Here is a 12,849-nt window from a genome sequence, read left to right as displayed (position 1 = left end):
TGAGTTGACCACTCCAAAGTCGAAACAATGCAGGTTAAAGTTGTTATGGTTGGAAACTTCTCGTTCTCGTCCTTCGTCTCCAGATCCAACGTAAAGTTATGGTTGAAATCTTCTCGATAGTTCGTCCTTCGATTTTACTCCAACATAACGTTGCGGATAAAACCTTCGACAGTTCGTCTTGGTGTCGCTCCAACATAAAGTAAAGTGCTGTAGAATGTCAAACTCTAACTTACTAACTTGTATAGCAATTTCTTAATACATTCTCTTAACAAATAAAATATTACCTTATATCAATAGGACCCAAATCGGTTGTAAATTGAATATAAGATTTAAAGAATCACGTCATTATATTATCAAACAATAACAAGTGGGTGGGTCTCCTGGCCTCCTATAGTGGGCAGGAAGGTACATGCCGTGTCTTCTACCCCCCCCCCCCCAACCCGTTTTCCAATTGTTTCCTGTCGTTGTCTTGGAATGAGATTAATTGGTTTTGTCCTGGCCCTGGCCGGAGTTCCTTGGCTGGGAGGGAAGCAGTCGAATGTATAGTTATTGTTTTGGAAGATGATCTTTTTTTCCTTGTAAATCATCTCTCTGTTATGCATTGTATTATGTTTAGTTTACATATTATATTATATGATTTGTAAACATTTGAGTGTATTCCTCTTAGTTGTGACCTGTGTTTGTGTCTGGATGAGACTTTTAGATGATCTCAAACAAAGTACTTTGACGGTGTGCTCTTGGAATGAATCTACATCTATTCCCTATTTGAACCAATTCCCCTTTGTCTCACCTTTGCTTTTGTGCTTTAATTTTAATTCTAGAACTTTTTACTATCCCATTCTCTTCCTTTTTACTGGTGCTGATATGACCTTAATGTGTTGCAAGCGCCGTAAAACCCTTAAAAACAAAAACAAAAACAAACAACAACAATGCATGAGGATATGATAGGTGACACAAATAAGGCAAGAATCTGAGAGTGGGTTGGGTTTTTTTTGTACAAAACATCCTGTTTGTTATACGTTGTTAAGCAGTAATGAATTGATAAAACATGATGCAACACACTAATTTTAACAAACAATTTATAAATGGATTAAAGGCTATGAATGCGGCTATGTGGTCTAGTGGTATGACACTCGCTTTCGATCGGAAGGTCCTGGGTTCGAACCTCGCTCAGCGCATAGTTGAGTCCTTGAAAAAGGCTCTTCACTCACATTCTCTCCACCGTACTCAGGTGTAAAACGAGTACCTGGACGTTAACAGCGTTGTCTCCGTCCGAAAAAAATTGCAATATCGCCCATCAGGTGTCTTGTCACGTCCTTAATGTTAAGTGTTGCTGTTGGCCAGGGACCCCCTGAAAAGCGCTTTGAGCGCGTTTACTGGATATTGCTCTATATAAAAGCTTTTTTTTTTTTTTAAAAAAGAGTAAGACTTCCTTACACAAACAAACCAACAAACGATGTCAGACATCAAACGCCAACAACACCACATGTATTTTTAGATATGTGCGACTATGTGGTCTATTAGTATGACACTCGCTTTCACATCGGAAGGTCCATGGTTCGAGTCCGGTTCTGGGCAGCCTATAGTTGAGTCCTTGAAAAAGGCTCTTTACTCATATTATTATCTCACCGTACTCAGTTATTGGGTAGCTGAGTCTGTTAAATCTGACCGAGAGTATTTTGTAATCGACTAGCGTCCTATCCAATGGGTAGCAAACAAATTACTATTGTCCCTTTGACGTTATAAAACCAGAATAAACTCCGTTTCCATGGGCCTAATGTCTCTGAAAGACTATTTCACTTTCGATTTACTTCTACATGTTTTTCACTAAGACATAATAGCAGGGGGCGAAGTGGCCGAGTGATTAAGGTATTAACACTGTGACCCGGAAGGTCCCGGGTTCGAGCCTCGCTTCAGGCACTTTCGTTTTTTTCCTTCGGCAAGATTATGAACCACCCAATTTTCTCACTTGGACAAGATGATTTATTCCCGTTGACATCAGACATCTTGTTGGTGAATTATCTATATTCCTTCGTGGAATGCCTAGGCGAGGATATCTTATGATGTCATGGCGGAAAGGCATAATTGTGTCAATGCATGACATAATCGGTCGGAAGGTGAAGATTTTGGATTTGCATTTTTAAAACATTTTCTGAAAGAATATTCTTCCCAGAGAATTTTAACCTTTCGTTGAAGTAAATCGGATGATTTTTCATGAGGTTAAGGTCAGATGTATATATGGAAAAGGTATCCAGCAACTTTTCTCAAATTTCATACTATTTCAACTTGACTAGCTGTAAAAAATATTTAGAAGCGAAATTAAGCTTTAAATATTTCCCGAAGATGTTCAAAAAGCATTTATGACAAGAACTCATTTTGGATAAAAAATTGATTGACATTCTCACTAAACTTGGCTATATCTCAGTTCAAACCTTTTCACCATCCGACTGATTATGTCGTAATGTAACCATTTTTATTTTATAGCATATTGAAAGCTTTTGATCACGACACACTGAGATGATAGAGGATAATTTGATTTTCCATAATATCTCTTTTGATGACTCGATGTGTTATTATTTGCCATTAGAGCTTCATTCGATATCAATTTAATAAAATCTTGTGTCAATTATTGATGGTTGAGATAAAGTTTGCGATTCAATCAAAATTTTTTTTGGTAAAAATCGAAAAAATAGTCTAAAAATAATCATCCTTCACTTCTTTATATCATGGTATTTTATTTCCGATGATTATTGAATAGTCTAATAATGATAATAATAATGATGATGATGATGATGATGATGATGATGATGATGATGATGATGATAATAATAATAATAATGATAATAATAACAAAAATAATGACAATAATAATAATAATAATAATAATAAATGATAATAATAATAATGATAAATAATAATAATAATAATAATAATAAGAATAATGATAATAATAATAATAATAATAATAATAATAATAATAATAATAATAATAATAATAATAATAATAATAATAATAATAATAATAATAATAATAATAATAATAATAATAATAATAATAATAAATAAATAAATAATAAAATAAAATAAAAATAAATTAAATTCCCTTTATTCATCCCATAGGGGAAATTTATCTCTAGGGTCTATTCCAAGAGAAGACTGGAATAACCCATGCGTCAACCGAAGAGCAGCGCCGGAAATTGAGCTAGGGCGAGGTGACTTGCTCAAGGCCACACAGCTAGGCGGCGGGAGAGCGAACCCGGTAACTTTCGGATACGAAGCAAAGACCGCGCCATTGAGCCACGCTGCCTAATCATAATAATAATAATAATAATAATAATAATAATAATAATAATAATAATAATAATAATAATAATAATAATAATAATAATAATAATAATATAATTGAATAATAACCTGTTTACCAAATGATGATCGTACTTTAGCTCTTATCATTATTAGTATTTGATTATAAAATATTGATTGAATCAATTACACATTTACCTATATTAAGTTCAAATGAAATTTGACGATAGTTTATGATTTGGATTGTTATTCGATAAAATGTGAACAATTCGTGTTGTACCGTACTTATCTATTGATATCACGCCCAATAGATAGAAACAGTAACGAGGTATGATATCAATTTCACAATATCGATTTTTTGACAACGGTTATCAAGCATTGAATTAAATCTACGCAAATGGCAGAAGATAATAAATAAATAGTATAATTTTCTTCAATACGTTTCATAGTGTGGTGCGGTGAATAGTCAGAAATAACGAAAATCATGATCGTTGTGTAGAATAATTCAGTTATAGAGTTCGAGCTGTTTTTACCCACCGCGTCCTCTCAAGTTCATGCACATCCAGAATTCCAAAAGGAAGAGTGCACGAATCTCATATTATTTCTGTATGTACTTGCATTGGTGCGAAAGTATTCATTCAATGTTCACAGTTTATTCATTATCATGTGTTTATTTTAAGCCACTAGTAAAAAGCCCGCAATTTCGCGGGGAGAGAACTATTTTCATTCGATATTGTACCTATCATCATTTAATGATGGTAGTTTGGTAAATAACGTTGTCTGTGTAAATTGGTACATCCTCTGTTGATTTTCTGTGTGACCCAACATTAAGTGTAAGCCACTATAGCCTCTGACCCGTGACACAGCAACATACAGTTGTCCGTGTGTGAAAACAGGTAGTGGTAAAAAAAAATCAACTGCGAAAATAAACCTGAAGTAGCAGACGTGAACAGGGTTGAAAGACGATCCTGGGGAGGCTTTATGAAAGCTCCTACAAAGGGAAACAATTCAAATAATATTCCCTCAACTAACCCCAAGAAAAAACAAAACCTAGCACCTTTAACTAACCCTAATGGTAATAGGAAAAACAAACACCCAAGCATACTTGCTAAGACTAATGGCTAAGTAATATATACTGATCTCACTTACATGAAAGAAATTGGGTGTCTTGCCCACTTTGATCCTGAGGTCAAATGAAAATCTGAAGCAGACGCGAACAGTATCAAGTATTCCATCATAATAATATGTCTATTTTTGGTTTGTTCGGGCTCGAAGCTAGACAGATAAAATGGGTACGATCTATATTACATTTCCATGTGCTCGAGGTCATTGGTCACATTGCAAAGTATGCTCAAAATGACCCACATAGTGAAAAGTGTTCACATTTTAAGAATAACCAACGTTACAATTGGACATTTTGCTCAGCATGATACATGGGTATGTTTACAACGTTCATAAACAAAGTAGCGTGTTTAGATACATTGAGAAAACTCGAGTCGTTGTACAGCAAAAATTAATGTGATCGATGAATAGGTTGGACGAAAACATGAATATAGATCGCTCCCATTGAGCGGTCTCTCATATAACCTCAATTGTGTTGGAAGAGACCTAAAGCAACAAACAAACAAGCTCCCATTGACAGTTTGCCGATAACGTTTAACTAAATATTTCCCAGGGCAAGAATTATCACATCGATGGCATAAAAACGACAGTAATATTAGCAGTAATATTAGTTGATGTTGTCAATCGGTGAAACTTATTTAACATTTCTGTAAATCCGAACACCTTAATGTGATCAAGTGAAAAATGTCCTTATGAATGTCACTATTTGCTGAAAAAAGCCAATCGGACAGCTCCTCACTCAGGAATTTCTGTATTGATGTTTATACTGGACAGATAGAGTTGAGTTAAACCTGGGTATTATCCACCCGAAACCATCACATTGAAAGCATCGAAGGGGCAATAATAATACTTGATGTCATAAATAGATGAAAACTGTTGAAAACTTAGTGTAGATCAGGTTTTAGTTTAGGTTTTAAGGGTTTTACAGCGCTGGGAAAATGGGATAGTAAAAAGTTCTAGAATTACAATTAAAGAACAAAAGAAAAGGTAAGACAAAGGGGAATTGGTTCAAATAGGGAACAGATGTAGAGATTCCAAGAGCACACCGTCAAAATACTTTGTTTGAGATCACCTAAAAGTCGCATCCAGACACAAGCACGGGTCCCAACTAAGAGGAATACACTCAAATGTTTACCAATCATATAATATGATATGTAAACTAAACATAATACAATGCATAACAGAGAGATGATTTACAAGGAAAAAAATATCATCTCCCAAAACTATAACTATACATTCGACTGTTTCCCTGGGCCTGGACAAAACCAAGTAATCTCATTCCTAGACAAAGACAGAAAGCAATTGGAAAACAGATATAGGGGGATAGAAGACACAGTATCTACCTCCCTGCCCACTATGGGAGGTCAGGAACCCCACCCAGTTAGTGTAGATCTGAAATCCTTAAAATAATTAAGTGAATACAAATAAATAATAATGTGAAATGGAATGTAAGCTTCAATTTAATTACAAAAACAGATGAAATGAACGTTTCGGGTTTCCCCTTTGTCAACAAAACAGGATGAATGAAACACCACAGATGACTTCCTGCTGCTGTCACTAATGATTTATACTTATACCGACATACCTTATTTATTTTATTTTTTTTGGTATTTATTTTCAATTCCATTTATTTTCTAACAACACTCTACACGTTTTTTACATTTCACTTTCTAAACTGCATTACACAGTTCCTCCCCGTCTCCCCTCTTTTCACTTAATTAATTGCGCACCTTTCAGTTTATCTATCTGTAAAAAACACATTTCTAATTTTCAAATCTTTCAGTAGAGTTGTGCGCGGTATAATCTTTTTTATTGACTCAAATAAGCACAATTTTCTCCACAATGCTATATTTTTTAAAGAAAGGATTGGCCTGACATCTCTCTGAACAAATTATTTTACTAAGGGATACCGTTCTTTTAGTAATCGTTTATAGCTTTTTAAAAAAGCAATACTACTACTACTACTACTACTACTACTACTACTACTACTACTACTACTACTACTACTACTACTACTACTACTACTACTACTACTACTACTACTACTGCTACTACTATGTACTACTGCGGCTATATGGCCTAGTGGTATGACACTCGCTTTATATATATATATATATATATATATATATATATATATATATATATATATATATATATATATGTGTGTGTGTGTGTGTGTGTGTGTGTGTGTATTTGTTTGTGCGTGTCTGCATGTGTCTTTGAAATTCGTAGATAATGTAAAGTGGCTCTGTGCACCTCGGTGGAGGTTTAGCGCTATACAAACGAATTATTATTATTATTATTATTATTATTATTATTATTATTATTATTATTATTATTATTATTATTATTATTATTATTATTATTATTATATTATTATTATCATTATTATCATTATTATTATTATTATTATTATTATTATTATTATTATTGTTATTTTTTATTTTATTATTATTATTATTATTATTATTATTATTATTATTATTATTATTATTATTATTATTATTATTATATTATTATTATTATCATTTACCACTTCTCATTGGAGATTTTTGGTGGCGAATGTGAGAATAACCTCATTTTTGGCATAGCCGCATGCGTAACATTATGCATTTCATGAATCTTGATTTCAGGCTTCTATCTTGGACTGACCAAATCAAGAAAAAGCCATCATAAATGAACTCAACGAATTCTGAACCCGAGACAGATCCGATGAAACCTGGGGTGATCGGTTACGACATCATTCACATTATCATGTCAGTCTCGTCATACGTGGCCCTAGCCGTCTCCCTTGCTGGAGTTCTAACCAACACTTTGAACATCCGGACGTTCGCGTGTATGGGGCTGAACGACGGGGTCATAGTGACCTTGATGGGTCTCGCCATTTCTGATTTGGGTATTAACACGTGCGCTTGTTTACAAATGATAGCCATACTGTTAGACGTTGCTGAGAGGCTCTATAACCTGAGAATATCTTACATCCATCCCTATATCTTTCGGATGTTTGCAGGTATTGAAGGCCAAGCGTTTACTCAAGTGACGTGTTGGTTAACCACGTTTATATCCATTGCTCGATGCATGTGCGTGGCTATGCCATTCAAGTTCAAAGACTTTTTCACCAAATCAAGATCAGCGCTTGCCGTGGTCGTCTTCAACATACTCGGTCAGTCGTTATTTGCTCCATTGCTGTATCATACAAGGACACAGCTGCTGTTTGATCCCGTTGTGAATATGACTCGCATTGTTCTTAGGCTCCCGGCTTCGAGGTCGGACCTCAAAGATGCGTTATTCTCGACCTCCTCTATCCTGACTACTGCTTCCTGCATAGTAGTCTCGTTTTGCCTCCTAGTCATGACAAAACAACTTAGACAGTCTGTCAAGTTTAGACATCTCTCTACAAAGGCAGCTGCTGTGGATGACGTCGTCACGAAGGAAGCGAACGAGAAATTGTCAGGCAAAGAATTGCAGGTATTTAGTTTAGATGATAATGATGATGATAATGATGATGATGATGATGATGATGATGATGATGATGATGATGATGATGATAATGATAATGATGATAAGGATGATGATGGTGATGATGATGATGGTGATGATGACGATGATGATGACGATGATGATGATGATGATGATGATGATGGTGATGATGCTGCTGCTGCTAATGATGATGATGATGATGATGATGATGATGATGATGATGATGATGATGATGATGATAATTAGAATGATGTTGCTGCTGATGATGTTGATAAAAATAAAAATTATAATAATAATGACGATGAGTAAAGTTTCGAATTGATTTTAAGATTCTTTGTTATGCATAGAAATCCATGAACAAAATTTCCCCTTCTTGCATCCAAGACCTAACTTCTCCCTTTTAACGAGTGCGAGCTTTGAGATCTGCTGACTCTTTATTGCTTAACGTAAGAAAATGTTTAAACAAATTTAACAGTAATTCTTTCTGTATCAGTGCCCCTCGGTTATGGAATAGCATAAGCTTTAAAACTTAGATCCAGCTCTTCATTTGAAATTTTAAAACAGAATCTGAAAACATAACTTTTCCCCGTGCCTTTTAGTCCGTTGTGTATATCAATTTGTGCATTGATGATTATTGATTGTACCGTAACTGATTTTCTTCATAGCGCCCTGAGCACTTTTGAGTGGAAGTGTGCGCTTTACAAATGCGTCATTATAATGATGATGATGATGATGATAATGATGATGATGATGATGATGATGATGATGGTGGTGGTGATGATGATGATGGTGATGATGATGATGATGATGATGATGATGATGATGGTGATGATGATAAATACATAAAAGCTTAGTGCTTGCTCGGTATGCGTATGTAGATCCGCAAAAGAAATTCTGGTCTGTAACTGTAATTCAATCTCTTTTTTTTTCACATTAAAATAATACTCTTAAATGACGATAGGGGAAGCCTCGTGCATGTTTTTGTGGGTGCATATATATATATATATATATATATATATATATATATATATATATATATATATATATATATGATCCAAGGTCAAAAGGTGCCATTTTTTTTTCTCAAAATAAAAGTGACATAATAGTCCATTCATGTTTCTATATGTGTAGCAAAAACCCTGTACTTCATGAATCAAAGGCCCTTTAGATAACTTTAAGGTCACTTACTTACTTACTTACTTAGGCCGCCCCTTGGGACGCCCAACATGAGCCACAAGTCTTCGCCATTCTGTCCTGTCCTCCATAAGCGTACGCAGCTCCCGGGTGTTGTCCATTCCTGTGTCATCTAGCAGACAGTCAATGTAAGTTTTATTCTGCCTGCCTCTGCTTCTGGTTCGCTCAGGTGGTTCCCATAGAACAAGACTGCTTGCAATCTCCTCCTTGTGTCTCCAGCAGTGCCCCGCAAGTCTCAGTCTTCTCTTTTGAATCTTCGAGGTCACTGGGGGGAGGTCACTGTTTAAGGTCAAACGCAGTATAATATCGTCAACAATACCTATAGGTTGCTGGTGTCACCTGTGACCGGTGACACCTTCTTCTTCTAGGTTCCATGCCTGGTCCAGGCTTCAGATACTGCATGAATTATCTCTCTCCATTCCTCCCTGTCTCTTGCTTTTTCAAACAGCTCTTGGATTGTTAGGTTGGTGAAGCCCTTCAGTTGGTCTATGAGTGTTTTTCTTTGTCTCCCCCGGGCGCGTTTACCAGGTATTTTTCCACAACTTGCCAGGTATTCATTTTTATCTTTCCTTACTATGTGTCCGAAAAAGGATAGTTGTCGATCCGCTATTAAGGGCATTAGTTTCCTTTGTTGGTATGTTTGTTTTAGCACTTCTTCGTTCGTTTTGTGTGCAGTATACGATATTCTCTGCATCCTTCTCAAGCACCACATTTCAAAAGCTTCAATGTTCTTTTGTGTTTCTGCATTTGTAGTCCAGCTTTCGCATCCGTATAACAAGATTGGCTACACGTAGCACTTCAAGACTCGGAATCTAATCCCGAACGACATCTGTTTGTTCGACAAATGGATGATGCCAAGTCTGCAAAGATAGATCATCATCAAGCCCTACTGCAACCTCCTCGTGGTGTCGAACGGTAACAGGTCAAGCTGGCCAACTGCAGAGGGCGACAAGAATAGGCAATGGCAAACCATTCTTGTAACTTTGCCGAGTTAACTGCATGAATAAGTCCAAAAAGTTAAACGGTGACAGCGTAAAGGGGAGCATGTTTTCACGGAAGAATGCTGCCTCGCTCGGTTGGGAGCGTGATGTTCGTCAGGTCACACCGAACCGTCAGTCAGTTACTAGGCGAAATAAATTTAACAAATGTGACAAAACCAAAATTGGGACATGGAATGTCAGGACCTGTGCCCAAAAAGGAAAACTAAACAACATTCTAAAAGAAATGAAACGGCTCCAAATAAATATTCTTGGCCTGGCAGAGATGAGATGGAAAGAGCAGGGAACCATGTCAAAACAAAAAACAAAAACAACAGGACATATAAGATCATATGGAGTGGTGGAACCTCTTTCCAAAAAGGAGTAGGGATGATCTTAGACCAACAATCAACCAAATTTTACAAAGGGCACGTAGCAATCTCAGACAGAGTTTTGCTGGTTAAGCTAAGAGGACCTGTAGTTGACACCAATATTATTCAAGTTTATGCACCAACAGAAGAGGTGACAGATGCAGATATGACAGAGTTTTACCATTCACTAGACAAAGCAAAACGAATGTGTAAATCACAAGAAGTCCTTATGGTAATGGGGGACCTAAATGCTAAGATTGGCAGAGGCAGAGATGGTGACATAATCGGACCACATGGACTCGGAGACAGAAATGAACGAGGAAACATCTGGGCAGATTGGTGTAGAACAAATAAATTAATGATTTCAAACACCTGGTTTCAACAACACCCAAGAAGAACCTGGACATGGCAATCACCAGGGGACAGAGCAAGGAACCAGATAGACTTTATAGCAGTATCATCAAGATTCAGAAATGGCATATTAAATTGCAAAACCTACCCAGGCGCCGATGTAGACAGTGACCATGTCCCAGTTGTTTGTACAGTAAGGATAAAGTTTAAAGCTATTCAGAGAACAGCTGGTAGAATAAAGAGGGATTACAGGTTATGCAAAGACAATGGCATACAAACAAAAATGAGAGAAGAATTTGAAAATGCACTCATGATACAAAGCCGGTGACACCAAAATGAGACAAAAAACTCAATAACCAAATGATTTTTGTTGAGTATCAAACTTTATTTAGTAAGTTATAGACAAAAAGACACAATCAACAACAATAATTGTACAATAATGTTACCAACTATTGGAGAAAATGTTGCTTTTTGGTGTCATCGGTCACAAGCAACATAGAATGCAAATATATTATTTCATAAAAATGTTTGTACATTAACAACAACAACAATATAGCATATGCTTATTACCAGCAATGTTCAGCAACTTTTGGAATAAAATGTTGGGAAATAATGTGACCAAAGCATATCTTATTTAGCGACATTGTGTCACTTGTGACATTAGACCGATGACACCATTACTTATGTCACAAACAATACCAAATTGCAATTTCGACAATATATCATTAATTTCAGTCAAACCAGTGTAATAACCACAGTTAAATATGGAATTTAATAATATTTCAGAAACCAAAGACTTCAAAAATAGAAATATACATGGAAATTAGAGCATCTGAATGTGACTTGTGACATAAGACCGATGACACCATTACTTATGTCACAAGCAACACCAAATCACACTTTCGTCCATAATATATCATTATTTTCAGTCAAAAAAGCACAATAACCTACTCTAAAGTGAAATTCAATAATATTTTAAGAAACTAAATAATTTCAAATTGGAAATATACTTAGAAATTAGTAAAACTATTGTTGCTATTACTTTGGTCAAAATCGGCACTAGAACGCAATTTTGCCTTTATAAATCAAGAATAGCAACTGAACACATGTAACATGCCTGTTAAAATGTAATTCAATGACATTTCAAGCTTTGAAGAACATGAAAACAGAAATACATTAGAAACTTCAAACGTAAGTGTCACCTGTGACATTTTAACCAATGACACCAATGGTCACAAAAAGTACCAGAAGTCACACAAACACTAGATAAATATCAGCCATGGTAATGAATTCATGTAACCATACGGTAACATCCGCCCTACTGCTCAAATCTGCTTGTTTGTAGTAATTTAGTGTGTTAATAGTAAATCAAATCAAATTTCTTGACAACCCTTCTTTTATCTGGATTCGTCAAAAGCTTGAGTTTTGTCTTTTTCTTGATTGATACAACCCTGAAACATAAAAAAATAGAATTACAAGGAAATAATTAATTGTGTCAAAATCACAGTCTTATGTGAGATGTCATAATATCATATTTGTAAATAGAATAACAGCTGATAACATAATTTTTTGGTGGCACTTTGTAATATCCAATATCAAATGTTGCTTGTGACAATGTAAAATAGCGATGGCACCAAAGTTCAACTTACCTTTTCTGCCTGGAGCCACGCTGGAAAGGCAAATGAAAGTGCTGCACTTCAAAGACTGGTAAGAAGGGTGGATCAAAATTGCGAATCGCCATTTAACGAAACAAACTTCCACGAGTTCACGCATGCCGTGTTGCTTGTGACAAATGACACCAAAACCAATAAACCTCAATATCGGCAAAACGGTATACATTTACTCCAAGATTTGAGTTCAGATAGTAAATCTATGCTTTTTTCTCATAATAAAACATTTTATACACATTAAACATGAGCTTTAAAGTTTCGTGTCGAGTCTTAGTATTGTGCTGTGTTTGATGACACCAAAGGTCACAAGCAACACCTACTTTTTAAGAACTCTATATGAAACTTAATCAGATATGTAATATACTGCAATTGCGTCTAAAA

At 35.5% G+C, this 12,849-nt stretch overlaps 1 protein-coding gene across 1 annotated transcript in view; it reads left to right on the top strand.

The window, feature by feature from the left end:
• Positions 1-3,769: 3,769 nt before the first annotated feature.
• LOC144969507 (uncharacterized) overlaps positions 3,770-12,849 on the top strand; it is a 10,289-nt gene continuing 1,209 nt past the window's right edge. The window contains exons 1-2 of the mRNA XM_078908638.1: positions 3,770-3,909; positions 7,059-7,893. Coding sequence (XP_078764764.1) covers positions 7,102-7,893 — 792 coding nt within the window. The 5' untranslated portion in view covers positions 3,770-3,909; positions 7,059-7,101. The remainder of the gene's footprint in view (positions 3,910-7,058; positions 7,894-12,849) is intronic.

The sequence above is a fragment of the Berghia stephanieae genome, chromosome 3 (genome assembly GCF_034508935.2).
Source record: "Berghia stephanieae isolate SIO BIC M18660-M18661 chromosome 3, UCSD_Bste_1.3, whole genome shotgun sequence".
NCBI lineage: Eukaryota > Metazoa > Mollusca > Gastropoda > Nudibranchia > Aeolidiidae > Berghia > Berghia stephanieae.
This window is presented reverse-complemented; position numbering and strand designations above follow the sequence as displayed.